The sequence below is a fragment of the Ranitomeya imitator genome, chromosome 7 (assembly GCF_032444005.1).
Source record: "Ranitomeya imitator isolate aRanImi1 chromosome 7, aRanImi1.pri, whole genome shotgun sequence".
NCBI lineage: Eukaryota > Metazoa > Chordata > Amphibia > Anura > Dendrobatidae > Ranitomeya > Ranitomeya imitator.
The window spans coordinates 115853606-115866895 of NC_091288.1; the positions used below are offsets into that span (position 1 = coordinate 115853606).

Here is a 13290-nt window from a genome sequence, read left to right on the forward strand (position 1 = left end):
TCACCCCCCTTTCGCCCCAATCAAAATAAATGAATAAAAAAAAATCAAATCTACACATATTTGGTATCTCCGCACTCAGAATCGCCCGATCTATCAATTAAAAAAAAGCATTAACCTGATCACTAAACGACGTAGCGAGAAAAAAATGCGAAACGCCAGAATTACGTTTTTTTGGTTGCCGTGACATTGCATTAAAATGATATCATTAAAAATGTCATCTCGGCATGCAAAAAATAAGCCCTCAACCGACCCCAGATCATGAAAAATGGAGACGCTACGGGTATCGGAAAATGGCACAATTTTTTTTTTTTTTAGCAAAGTTTGGAAATATTTTTACACTACTTAGGTAAAAAATAACCTAGTCATGTTAGGTGTCTATGAACTCATACTGACCTGGAGAATCATAATGGCAGGTCAGTGTTAGCATTTAGTGAACCTAGCAAAAAAGCCAAACAAAAAACAAGTGTGGGATTGCACTTTTTTTGCAATTTCACCTTACTTGGAATTTTTTTCCCGTTTTCTTGTACACGACATGCTAAAACCAATGGTGTCGTTCAAAAGTAAAACTCGTCCCGCAAAAAATAAGCCCTCACATGGCCAAATTGACGGAAAAATAAAAAAGTTATGGCTCTGGGAAGGAGAGGAGTGAAAAATGAACACGGAAAAACGTAAAATCCCAAGGTCATGAAGGGGTTAAAAATGTCTGGCTTTTGGCCTCCTCTTACTGACTGCTCCAATTCCTCCATTTGAAGCTGCTGAATGTCCAACATAGGCCATTTTTATTCCTCCCTAAATGGGCTGACTCCCCCACAGGGCCGTGGTCACCACTTAGCACAAGCACCCGTGCGAGTGCCCTTTGCCTGGACAGGTGGGTGTGCCCACTCTTGGGCGACGGCACTGGCACAGGGTCCCTCATAGTACAATGAAGTGTCTCTGATGATGGTGGTGCACAACCAATGTCAGACACACCGTCGTAATATGAGGGGCCCTGTGCCAGTACCATCGCCCACGAGAGAGTGTCCCCCCCCCCAGCTCGAACAGTGCTCTACCACTTGCAAAACTTACCTCTCCCTGCTCCACCACTGTGTAATCCTTCAATGGCACTGCCAATACAAATTTGTTGAAATGATGGATGATAGTAAAAATATACAGGGGCCCTGGCCTCCATTTAGATCAGTTAATACTTTGCCCCAACTATCACTGTCTACTACTCAGCAGAGGAGCCCACCCCTGTACCTAGCTATGCCACCAGTTTATTTATGAACATTTTTTTGGCTAATATTTAGCCCACTTTATTATTTTGGCCTACTAACTGTGTCAGCTACTTATTACAGTTGTCTTCCACTGTACAAAGCAATGCCGCCTGTGTACTCCTCTTACCTATTTTGAACAGCATTTAGCCTACTTTTTAATTTTAGGCCTACTAAGTCTGTGTGAGCCTCTCATAACAGTTGTCCTCCGCTGAAAAAAGTTATGCCGCCTGTGTACTCCTCTTACCAATTTTGAACTGCATTTAGCCTACTTTTTTATTTTGGGCATACTAACTGTGTCTGCGCCACTCAGTACAGTTGTCCTCCACTGAACAAAGCTATGCCACCTGTTTAGTCCTGTTACCAATTTTGAACTGCTTTTAGCCTACTTTTTTATTTTGGGCCTATATCTGTGTTTCCTCCTCATCCTGCCCATTGCCTAGCCACTGCTAGATGAGTCTGCTGGTGCATTGACCCAGACCACTACATTCCCCTTGCACTCTACACAGCCAGAATCTGACCGTGCTGAAAGTCAGGTTCCCCTTCCCGCATACTATATCACCTTACATGGGGACAAAGAGGAAGGTGCAGATGAAAGTGCAGGTTCCTTCATCAGGTGGGGGGCATACTCGTTGGCACTGGCACAGGGCCCCTCATACTACGCAAAAGTGTCTCTGGCAGTGGGAGGCGCCTCCCGCCGTCAAACACACTGCTGTAACTATGAGGGGCCCTGTGCCAGTGCCAACTAGTGGGCCTTCCTGCTTGCTCAGGATCACAGCACTTGCAAAGTTGAAATACTTACCTCTCCCTGCTCCACCGCCGTGGCGTAATCCGCATTTCCTGGGCCCATAAAAATCTTGAGCCAGCCCTACCCCCCCACAACTTTAGCCAAATGAGCCCTGTTTTCGATGCCTAACTATTATTATAAAGTAAATTAAGATTGACAAGCTTAAGAAATAAGAATTGATGTTTTTGGCATTAAAATGGACACTGCAGGTGTTTTCCTGTCCTCCACTCACTGCCGACTTTGATTCCCCATTCACTTGCATTGGGTTTCGTGTTTCGGTCGGCCCCCGACTTTTCGCCCAACCCGACTTTTGAGAAAGTCGGGTTTCGCAAAACCCTACTCGATCCTAAAAAAGTAAAAGTCACTCAACTCTAGGTATGGACCTTCTGGCTGTTTTCTTACATAAATTTCAAGGTTGCATGTGTAGGTCTTCCTGGCATCAACGAGGGCATGCATATTAATTACGTATTTGATCAGCTTTGATGGACTGTGTTGACAAAATGCACATCTGCTACGGAAACCAGGGAGCATTTCATTAAAAGTGAAGTTCTCCTCAGGGCAATAGCTTCTTTTTAAACTTTTCAACAAATATTTGGAACAAATTGCGAATCGGAAAAAGCCTGTGATATGTTTTACGTTGGTTTCGTGTACTTCTGTATTCAAACCGAAGGCAATGCATTAGAATCTTGAATTCTTTTAAACACATGACAAGGCCAAATTTGTCTATTCCATCAACATCTATACCCCAAAACTTCCTCCAAACTTTGGCGATTTGCACTATAAGCTCCTGCAAGGTATAACGCATTTTTTGGACTATAAGACGCACTGGACTATAAGACGCACCCAGGTTTTAGAAGTGGAAACTAGGGAAAGAAATATTTGAAGCAAAAAAATGTGGTAAAATGTAATAACATAAATAACATACTATTATATGTGTTGTTATTATATATAATAGTATGTTATTATGTTGGAAGCTGCGGGTAGAAGATGGTGCTGCGGGTCCAGTGTGGTGTCTGTAAAGTACTGTATGAAGACGCTGGAGGGTGAGTATAAGAATGGGGACACAGGACTTAAATTTAAAGCACGACTCCAGCACTGCAAAATAACACTGGAGTGCTGCTTTAAAATCCCATGGAAGAACTATAAGTCCCAGCATGTCCTGCAGATCCTATGTCATGCTCGGAGTTATAGTTCACCAAAGGAGTGCCAGAGTGCTTTATTGTGTGTTGTAAAGATTAACCTCTTAATTGTGGCAGCCAACCACACTGTGGTGAGCTAAATGCATCCCATGACTGCACACACAGCCCCCTGTCTTGTTGCCTCTCCACAGCACAGGTCATAAGAGGAAGCCAGCAGATTCTAGTGGGGAGTCTGAAGGACCTGTGATAACGTCAAAAGAGGGAGGGCTCTGTGCTGTCATGTGATGCTCCAGCCCGCCCACTTCATGACATCACACAGGTCCTTATGCCTCATCAGCATCTAGCACAGCTAGGCAGGTATGCGGCGATCTTGTTTTCCCTGGCCCCTGCTGCTGCTGCCCCCTCCTCCACCGGACACAGATCTCCCCAGCTGCTGCAGGAATCCAGCGCTGATGAATATTCACTGCACTTTAATCATCGGGACCAGTGGTTTCCCCAGCGCTTATTCTGGCAGCGGGGACATTTTTCTGCCTCCTGAAAGTGGGATAACAGTGCGATCCCACTAGCCGCAGCCCCCCTCCACACATGTTATTTCCGTATCATAAGACGCACCCACACTGTCTTCCCAAATTTGGAGAAAAAATGTGCGTCTTATGGTCAGAAAAATACGGTAATTAACAATCCAATAAAATCCCTCTGCTCTATTTCATCTGTGGGATTGATGATTCTGTTGCAGATTAACTTGTCCTTTATAATGTCTATTGTTGTGAATTCAGCTTTTGGGCTCCCTCCGGTGGTTGTAGAGGGTAATGCAGTTGTGCCTGGACTGCAGGAGTGGACATGTGTATCTACTAATTGCAAGACTGACTGGGGTATATAGCTTTGCAGGACTCTTTAGTCAGTGCCATTTGTCATTGTTTTTGCAGGATTCACATCCCTGCTGGTCTCTCCAGTTTGCTGTGCTTTTCTATAAAGATAAGTCCTGGCTTTGTTTTTGCTGTCCACCTGCTGTGGACCTTATAGTTCTGTGTATATTTATGTTTTTGTCTTGTCCAGTTTTGTCTGTGAAGGATTTTTGCAGCCTAGCTATTTTCTCTAGAAATGCAGATATACCCCCCATGTCTTTAGTCAGATGTGCTGATTTGTATCTTCTGTGGTGGATATTTTCTAGTGTTTTTATACTGACCGCATAGTGCTCTGTTCTGTTCTTTCTTTTTAGCTAGTATGGCCTCCTATGCTAAAATCTGATTTCATATCTGCGTATGTTATTTCCCTCTCCTCTCACAGTCAATATTTGTGGGGGCTATCTATCCTTTGGGGATTTTCTCTGAGGCAAGATAGGTTTCCTGTTTTTGTCTTTAGGGGTAGTTAGATCTTAGGCTGTGCCGAGGGGTCAAGAGAGTGTTAGGTACCCCCCACGGCTACTTCTAGTTGCGCTGCTAGGTTCAGGGTTTGCGGTCAGTACAGAGACCACCTTCTCCAGAGTCCGTCTCATGCTGCTCTTAGGCCACCAGATCATAACAGTCTATATATTGATTTGTAAACATGACAATAGAGACCAGAATGTCATCTGTGAATAAACTATTCCAGAATTCAGATGCAGTTTTAGGATTCCTTGCAGTTCCTTTAACTGCAGGAAGGTGAGTGAGAATTCAACGCAAGATTGTGCGGATGTTGGATAAAGAACCTCGACTAACATCCAAACAAGTTCAAGCTGCCCTGCAGTCCAAGGTTACAACAGTGTCAACCCGTACTATCTGTCGGCGTCTGAATGAAAAGTGACTGTATGGTAGGAGACCCAGGAAGACCCCACTTCTTACCCCGAGACATAAAAAAGCCAGGCTGGAGTTTGCCAAAATTTACCTGAAAAAGCCTAAAACGTTTTGGAAGAATGTTCTCTGGTCAGATGAGACAAAAGTAGAGCTTTTTGGGCAAAGACATCAACATAGAGTTTACAGGAGAAAAAAAGAGGCATTCAAAGAAAAGAACATGGTCCCTACAGTCAAACATGGCGGAGGTTTCCTGATGTTTTGGGGTTGCTTTGCTGCCTCTGGCACTGGACTGCTTGACCGTGTGCATGGCATTATGAAGTCTGAAGACTACCAACAAATTTAGCAGCATAATGTAGGGCCCAGTGTGAGAAAGCTGGGTCTCCCTCATAGGTCATGGGTCTTCCAGCAGGACAATGACCCAAAACACACTTCAAAAAGCACTAGAAAATGGTTTGAGAGAAAGCACTGGAGACTTCTAAGGTGGCCAGCAATGAGTCCAGACCTGAATCCCATAGAACACCTGTGGAGAGATCTAAAAATGGCGGTTTGGAGAAGGCACCATTCAAATATCAGGGACCTGGAGCAGTTTGCCAAAGAAGAAAGGTCTAAAATTCCAGCAGAGCATTGTAAGAAACTCATTGATGGTTACCGGAAGCGGTTGGTCGCAGTTATTTTGGCTAAAGGTGGTGCAACCAAGTAATAGGCTGAGGGTGCCAATACTTTTGTCTGGCCCATTTTGGAGTTTTGTGTGAAATGATCAATGTTTTGCTTTTTGCTTCATTCTCTTTTGTGTTTTTTCATTTAAGACAAATTAAATGAAAATAATAATACCAAAGAATTTGTGATTGCAATCATTTTCAGGAAGAAACTGAGTATTATCTGACAGAATTGCAGCGGTGTCAATACTTTTAGCCACAACTGTATAAAGTGTGATGTGTTCAGGAACAATGTGTCTGAGAAGCCAGCACAGTTATATTTGCCCTCCTGAGTCTCTGCAGTACAACTGTGACATCAAGTTTCACAAAGCATTAAGGCTATGTTCACACTTTGCGGATTTTGCTGCGGATCCGCAGCGGATTTGACCGCTGCGGATCCGCAGCAGTTTCCCATGAGTTTACAGTACAATGTAAACCTATGGGAAACAAAAAACGCGCAGAAATGCTGCGGATTACATTCCGCAGCATGTCACTTCTTTCCTGCGGATTTTCACCTGCTCCAATAGGAAACTGCAGATGAAAATCCGCATAAGAATCCGCAGTAAAAACCGCATAAAATCCGCAGTAACAACCGCGATGGGTTTTCACTGCGGATTTTGGAATTCCGCTGCGGAAAAATCCGCAGTGGAATCCGCAAAGTGTGCACATAGCCTTAGAGTCAGGAAGGTATTAGGGGTGGGGGATTTCCTAACAATCTGGTGAGGAGAGGGAAATGAAACTAAAAGAGCAGCACCTCTCAGATCAGTTGTTACTGACAGAGGATTAGGGTATGTTCCCACTGTCAGTAAACGCTGCAGATTGGGCACAGAACATGTCCAATGCGCTGCCAGCTTTTGAATGCAGGTGATTCCGCATGTGTTCATTGAACCGTGCGGAATCATCACGCCCAATACATTGGATGGGAAATTTATTTTGTGGAGAGAGAGCATCTCCGCAAGATAAATGGACATGCTGTGGTCTCTAAAGACGTGCAGCATGTCCGTCTCCGCAGGGAAGCCGGAGGCGCCTGTGCACGCATAGTGGAGATGGGATTTCTTCAAATCCCATTCACTATGCTGTAACATCTGGCCGCTGTGGATGTACACAGCATCCTATCTGCAGCGTTTACTGACCGTGGGAACATACCCTTAAAGGTTCATATTAAATGTGGAAATAGTCACATTAAAGGAAAAAATAAAATGGCCATTATTACATTTGAATCAAATCCTTACCTGAAATAACCGATGATGAAAATTGCAATGGCTAAGGAACAAAATGAAATAGAGTATCCCACAGTGTACATGACATAAAGGCGTTCAAAAAATTCTCTCTGTGGAGAAAAAAAAGATTGTTTCATTATATTCTATGCAGAATGCTTTTCTCTCTTTTGATCCATAAAATGGTATTTATATTGTAAAGAACTTTTACATTCTAGGAATTTGCTAAATAAACAAATGGAACAAAACTCTGCACTAATCTCACTATTCAATATTGAAAATGGGCTCTATATAACATAACATGGTAAATGTTCTTTGGCAAAAACTACAGTAAATATAGAGCACACTCAGGCTGGAGTCAAACTAGCGAGTTTTACGGACGTAAGAGCGCAGAAAATACGTCCGTAAAACTCGCCAAACAAACGGCACAATTATTCTCTATGCCCCTGCTCCTATCTGCCGTATTTTACTGATCAGTATTATACGGCTTTCTACGGACGTACAAAATTGCAGCATGCTGCGTTTGTCACCGTATTGCGCAAAAAAAAGCCAATGAAAGTCTATGGAAGCCCCAGAAATACGGATTAAACACGGACCAGCAGTGTGACTTGCGAGAAATATGCAGCGGTGTTAGAGAGAAAAGCCGGTAATTCAGTGCGGTGTACAGTAAAATCACACTGACAGCTTACAGTAGAATACGTAGAATAAATGTGTACACATAGAATAGGTATATATGTTAATATTTCATACAGTGCTAGATAGCTTTAAAGCCGGTAATTCAATTGCCGGCTTTTGCCATCTCCTTCCTAAACCCGACATGATATGAGACATGGTTTACATACAGTAAACCATCTCAGATCACCTTTTTTTTGCATATTCCACACTACTAATGTTAGTAGTGTGTATATGCAAAATTTGGCCGTTCTAGCTATTAAATTAAAGGGTTAAATGGCAGAAAAAATTGGCGTGGGCTCCCGCGCAATTTTCTCCGCCAGAGTAGTAAAGCCAGTGTCTGAGGGAAGATATTAATAGCCTGGAGAGGGTCCACGGTTATTGGCCCCCCCTGGCTAAAAACACCTGCCCCCAGCCACCCCAGAAAAGGCATATCTGGAAGATGCGCCTATTCTGGCACTTGGCCACTCTCTTCCCATTCCCGTGTAACGGTGGGATATGGGGTAATGAAGGGTTAATGCCACCTTGCTATTGTAAGGTGACATTAAGCCAAATTAGAAATGGAGAGGCGTCAATTATGACAACTATCCATTATTAATCCAATACTAGTAAAGGGTTAAAAAAAAACACAAACACAGATATGCAAAAAAAATGGGGATATGAGATGGTTTACTGTATGTAAACCATGTCTCATATCATGTCGGGTTTAGGAAGGAGATAGCAAAAGTCGGCAATTGAATTACCGGCTTTCTGCTATATCGCGCTGTATGAAGTAATAATATATATACATATATGTGTCTACTGACATATATATATATTTCTTGTATTGTTTGAGGCCATTTGGATAGCTGGCTGGATGAGCTTTGCACCGTGACTGAAGGTATTCTCTGGATGCTGTTCCAATTTTTTCACTATATATATATATATATATATGTATATATATATATATATATAGACAGTATATATGTTTTGTTTTTTTTTAACACATGGATCCCTTGTATAGGCGTATGTTGGTTTTGCAAGCCTGCGAGAAAAACACGCAGTACCGATGCCATACGGATTACATATGGAGGATGCCATGCGCAAAAACCGCTGAAACACCCTGCCTACGGAGGAGCTACGGACCACTATTTTGGAGACTTTTCAGCGTATTACGGCCGTAATATACGGACCGTATTGTCTTACGCTGAGTGTGACTCCAGCATAAAGAGGTCGCAGAGGTAGCAGTCACACCTGGACCCTGATCACTGAGAAAGATCAAATGCACTCTGTCATTCGCCAATACAGTATTGATTTGACATGCTTAACGCTTGTTTAGTGCATTACGCTATATGTTTAGCTTATATTATCCCTATGAGGGCTCACTACACTTTTGCAATTAGTGCAATGCCTATGAAGTTGGTTCTACATTTGTAAATATAACTCAGAGTCTTAACTTGCAGCAGCTAGCATATGTTTTCAAAGAAGACTTTCCTAAAAAGCATGCCCGAGGCTGGCACCATGATTGAATTGAAGAATGATATGGGTAAAGTACCATATGTTTTAAGGAGTTGTCCTAGAACAGTGATGGCGAATGTATGGCACGTGTACCACAGGGGGCATGCGGAGCTCTCTCTGTGGGCACGCATGAGAGGCCTGCCGCCACACACACTCCTCTAAATTCCGATGTTCAAATGTATTTGTATCTTTTAGATGCTTAATACATTTAATCCAGGGGTGGGGAATCTTCGTGACTTTTCATGTGGCCCGCGGGCAGTTCCCCTGAGTCAGCAATGCTCAAGTGGCAGCTGTATCCTGCCAGCTGTCGGCCCTTTAACCCCTAAGTACATGGTACGCAGCATTCATTATAGAACGCTCCCTGCACAGAAATGATGATGTCATTGGAGTGGGTATGGCTAGCTCCAAATGCACTCCCGTCCTCCTGGAGGAGCTGCTGCCTGCCAGAGGGTCCAGACCAATCTCTGTGTCGGCAGCTCTGTGTCTGTGTGCTGGTGGTTTCTGTGCCTGCTGCTCTGTGCCTTTCTGCTGGTGATCTTCCCCCCCAGCTATGTGCCACATATGATCTCTGTACCCCAACTATATCCCCCACTGTGATCTCTGTGCCCTCCAGCTATATGCCCCATGTGAGCTATGTGCCCCCTGTGATCTCTTTGCCCCTATGATTTCTCTGCCCCAGCTATGTGCCCCATATAATCTCTGTACCTCAAAGTATATGCCCCCTGTGATCTCTGTATCCCCCAGCTATGTGCCCCCGTAATCTCTGTGCCCCCTGTGACCTCTCTGCCCCTCAGCTATATGCCCCTGTGATCTCTTTGCCCCCAGACTATGTGCTCCATTTGATCTCTCTGCCCCCTGTAATCTCTGTGGCCCCAGATACAGTATGTGCACCCCCTGTGATCTCTGTGCCCCATAGCTATAAGTCCCCCGTGATCCCTGTGCCCTCAGCTATGTGCACTCTGTGATTTTTGTGCCCCCAGCTATGTGCCCCCTTTGATCTCTGTTCCCCCTGTGAACTCTTTGCCCCCTGTGATCTCTTTGCCCCCCCAGCTTAATGCCCCCTTTGATTTCTGTGCCCTCCAGCTACATGCCCCTTTGATCTCTGTGCCTAAACTATGTGCACCCCCTGTGATATCTGTGCTCCATAGCTATATGTCCCCCTGTGATCCCTGTGCCCCCAGCTATGTGCCACCTGTGATTTATGTTACCCCAGCTATGTGCTCCCTGTGATTTCTGCTCCCTTAGCTATGTGCCCCCTTTGATCTGTTCCCCCGTGATCTCTCTGCCCACAGTTATATGCCCCCTGTGATTTCTGTGTGCTTAAGCTCTATGCCCCCTGTGATCTCTGTGCCTCCCAACTATGTGCACCCGTGTGATCTCTGTGGCTTTGTGCTCCCCTGAGATCTATTTACCCCTGTGGTACCTGTGCCCCATTGCTATGTACCTCCTGTGATATTTGTGCTCCCATGTGATCTCTGTGACCCCTGTGATCTCTGTCCCCTCCAGCTATGTGCCCCCCAGCTATGTGCCTTCCTTTGATCTCTGTGTCCTCCTGGCAATCTATGTGCCTCCCCAGCGATGCTGGAAGCCCCAGGTCCAACATGCAACATTGCTGCTGGAGATGAAGAGGAGTAAAGACTGTGGGCGTGCTCTGGTAAGACCTCTAACAGGAGCTGGACATTATATTTATTAAGTTTCATTCTGAGAGATGTGGATATGGGGGCTGCTTTATTCAGAGCGAGTGCTTCTGTATTTGTATATTTGCAGAGTGGCAGTGTGTGTGTAAATATTTTGCAGAGAGGTAGAGTGTGTGTTTATATGTATACATATTTTGCAGAGGGGATGTGTGTGTGATTGAATAATTTAAACAAAAGTTGTGTGTGTGTGTATTTTGCAGAAGGGTAGTGTGTGTGTGGGGGGGGGAAGGGGAAGTATTTTGCAGGTCTTCTTAGATGTGATGCTATATTTCCGTATTGCCACTTTCTGATAAATAAGTGGGTTTTGGATTGCCGTTTCGGTACTCGGTCTCTAAAAGGTTTGCCATCACTGTACTATCATATACTGTGAAAAAGGTGCTATTACTGCAGGTGGAGGACAGAGGGGCCTCTTAAAGAATAAGTTGCAGGTCTGTAAGAGCCAGAAATCTTGCATGTTTTTAGGTGACCAAATACTTATTTTCTACCATAATTTGAAAAATAAATCTTGCCAAATCAGACAAGGTGATTTTCTGGATTTGCTTTCTCATTTTGACTCTCATAGTTGTGGTCTACATATGATGTTAATAACAGGCCTCTCTCATCTCTTTAAGTGGCAGAACCTGCACAATTGGCGGTAGAGTTGAGCGACCTTGACCTTTTTAGAGTCGAGCCGGGTTTCGCGAAACCCGACTATCTCAAAAGTCGGGTCGAGTGAAATCGGCCGATTATGACGTAAAGTCGGGATCGACCGAAACACGAAACCCAATGCAAGTCAATGGGGCAGCATAGTCGGCAGTGAGTGGGGGCCAGGAAAACACCTAGAGTGCCCATTTTAATGTCAAAACCATCCATTCTTCTTAATGAAGCTTGTCAAGCGTAATTTACCTTATAATAATTGGAAGGCATTTGAAATTGGGGGTCATTTGGCTAAAGTTGTGGTGGGTAGGGCTGGTTCAAGTAATTAGTGGGCCCAGGAAATCTGGACCACGTCACGGCAGTGGAGCAGGGAGAGGTAAGTATTTCAACTTTGCAAGTGCTGTGAACCTGAGCAAGCAGGGGGGGCCCACTCGTTGGCATTGGCACTGGCACAGGGCCCCTCAAAGTACAGCGGTGTGTTTGCACGGCGGGGGCGCCTCCCACCAGCAGCAACACTTTTGCGTACTATGAGAGGCCCTGTGCCAGTGACGTCGCCAACTAGTATTCCTCCCCCCACCTGATGAAGGAACCTGCACTTTCATCTGCACCTTCCTCTTTGTCCCCGTGTAAGGTGGTATGGTATGCGGGAAGAGCAACCTGACTTTCAGCAGGGTCACAATGTTGTTGTGTAGCGTGCACGGGGAATGTTGCGTTATGGGTCAATGTACCAGCAGACTCATCTATCACTGGCTGGGCAATGGGCAGGATGAGGAGGAAACACAGATATAGGCCCAAAGAATAAAGTTGGCTAAATGCAGTTCAAAATTGGTAACACAGGAATAACCAGGGGGCATTGCAGTGGAGGACAACTGGAATGAGAGGCTGACACAGAGAGTAGGCCCAAATCAGTAAGTAGTCGAAATGCAGTTCAAAATTGGCAACCGTAGTAAACAGGCGGCACAGCTTTGTTCAGTGGAGGAGAACAGCAAGGAGTGGCAGACACCGATAGTAGGCCCCAACCCAACTAGTAGGCCAAATGCAGTCTAACATTAACAACTACTTAACCCCTTAGCGACCGCCGATACGCCTTTTAACGGCGGCCGCTAAGGGTACTTAAGCCACAGCGCCGTTAATTAACGGCGCTGTGGAAAAAGTACATAGCGCCCCCCAGAGGCCGATTTTCTCCGGGGTCTCGGCTGCCGGGGGTAGCCGAGACCCCAGAGAACATGATTCGGGTCGGTTTTCACCGACCCCGCTTTTGCGATCGCCGGTAATTAACCGTTTACCGGCGATCGCAAAAAAAAAAAAAAAACGCGATTAGTATTGTGTTTCTCTCCCCTCTAATGTGATCGGACATTAGAGGGGAGAGAAATAGGGTCCCCCGAGCCCCCCACGGTACCTTATTTACCGGAGAAGGTGCCCCCCCGGTCCCCGACCCTCCTCCTTCCTGCCCGGGCTCCAAAATGGCGGGCGCATGTGCAGATGCGCCCGCCAAAGCCTAGCTTCCCCCGGTGTATTGGGGTCTGTTTTTACAGACCCCCTGGAGCGATCGCAGACCCCCTGGAGCGATCGCAATCCCAGGGGTCTTTACAGACCCCCGGGATTGCGATCGCTGCAAATAGTTTGTAAAAAAAAAAATGCTTTGCATTTCTCTCCCCTCTGATGTGATCGCACATCAGAGGGGAGAGAAATAGAGCCCCCGAGCCCCCCACCATACCGCCTGCTCCTGTCCCCGGTCCTCAGTAGTGGTCCCCGGTCCTCAGTAGTGGTCCCCGGTCCCCAGCCCACTGCTCCTGGCCCCCCTTCTTCTTCTCTGCTGGAAGAAAATGGCGGGCGCATGCGCAGTGCGCCTGCCATGATCTGCCAGCAGAGACCCAGCAACCTATGAGAATTTTCTCATTGGCTGCTGGGTTTTGATTACTGTAATA

At 45.5% G+C, this 13290-nt stretch overlaps 1 protein-coding gene across 1 annotated transcript in view; it reads right to left on the reverse strand.

Moving 5' to 3' along the window:
• PTH2R (parathyroid hormone 2 receptor) overlaps nucleotides 1-13290 on the reverse strand; it is a 1239906-nt gene that overhangs the window by 665218 nt on the left and 561398 nt on the right. Inside the window, exon 5 of the mRNA XM_069733763.1 lies at nucleotides 6876-6973. Coding sequence (XP_069589864.1) covers nucleotides 6876-6973 — 98 coding nt within the window. The remainder of the gene's footprint in view (nucleotides 1-6875; nucleotides 6974-13290) is intronic.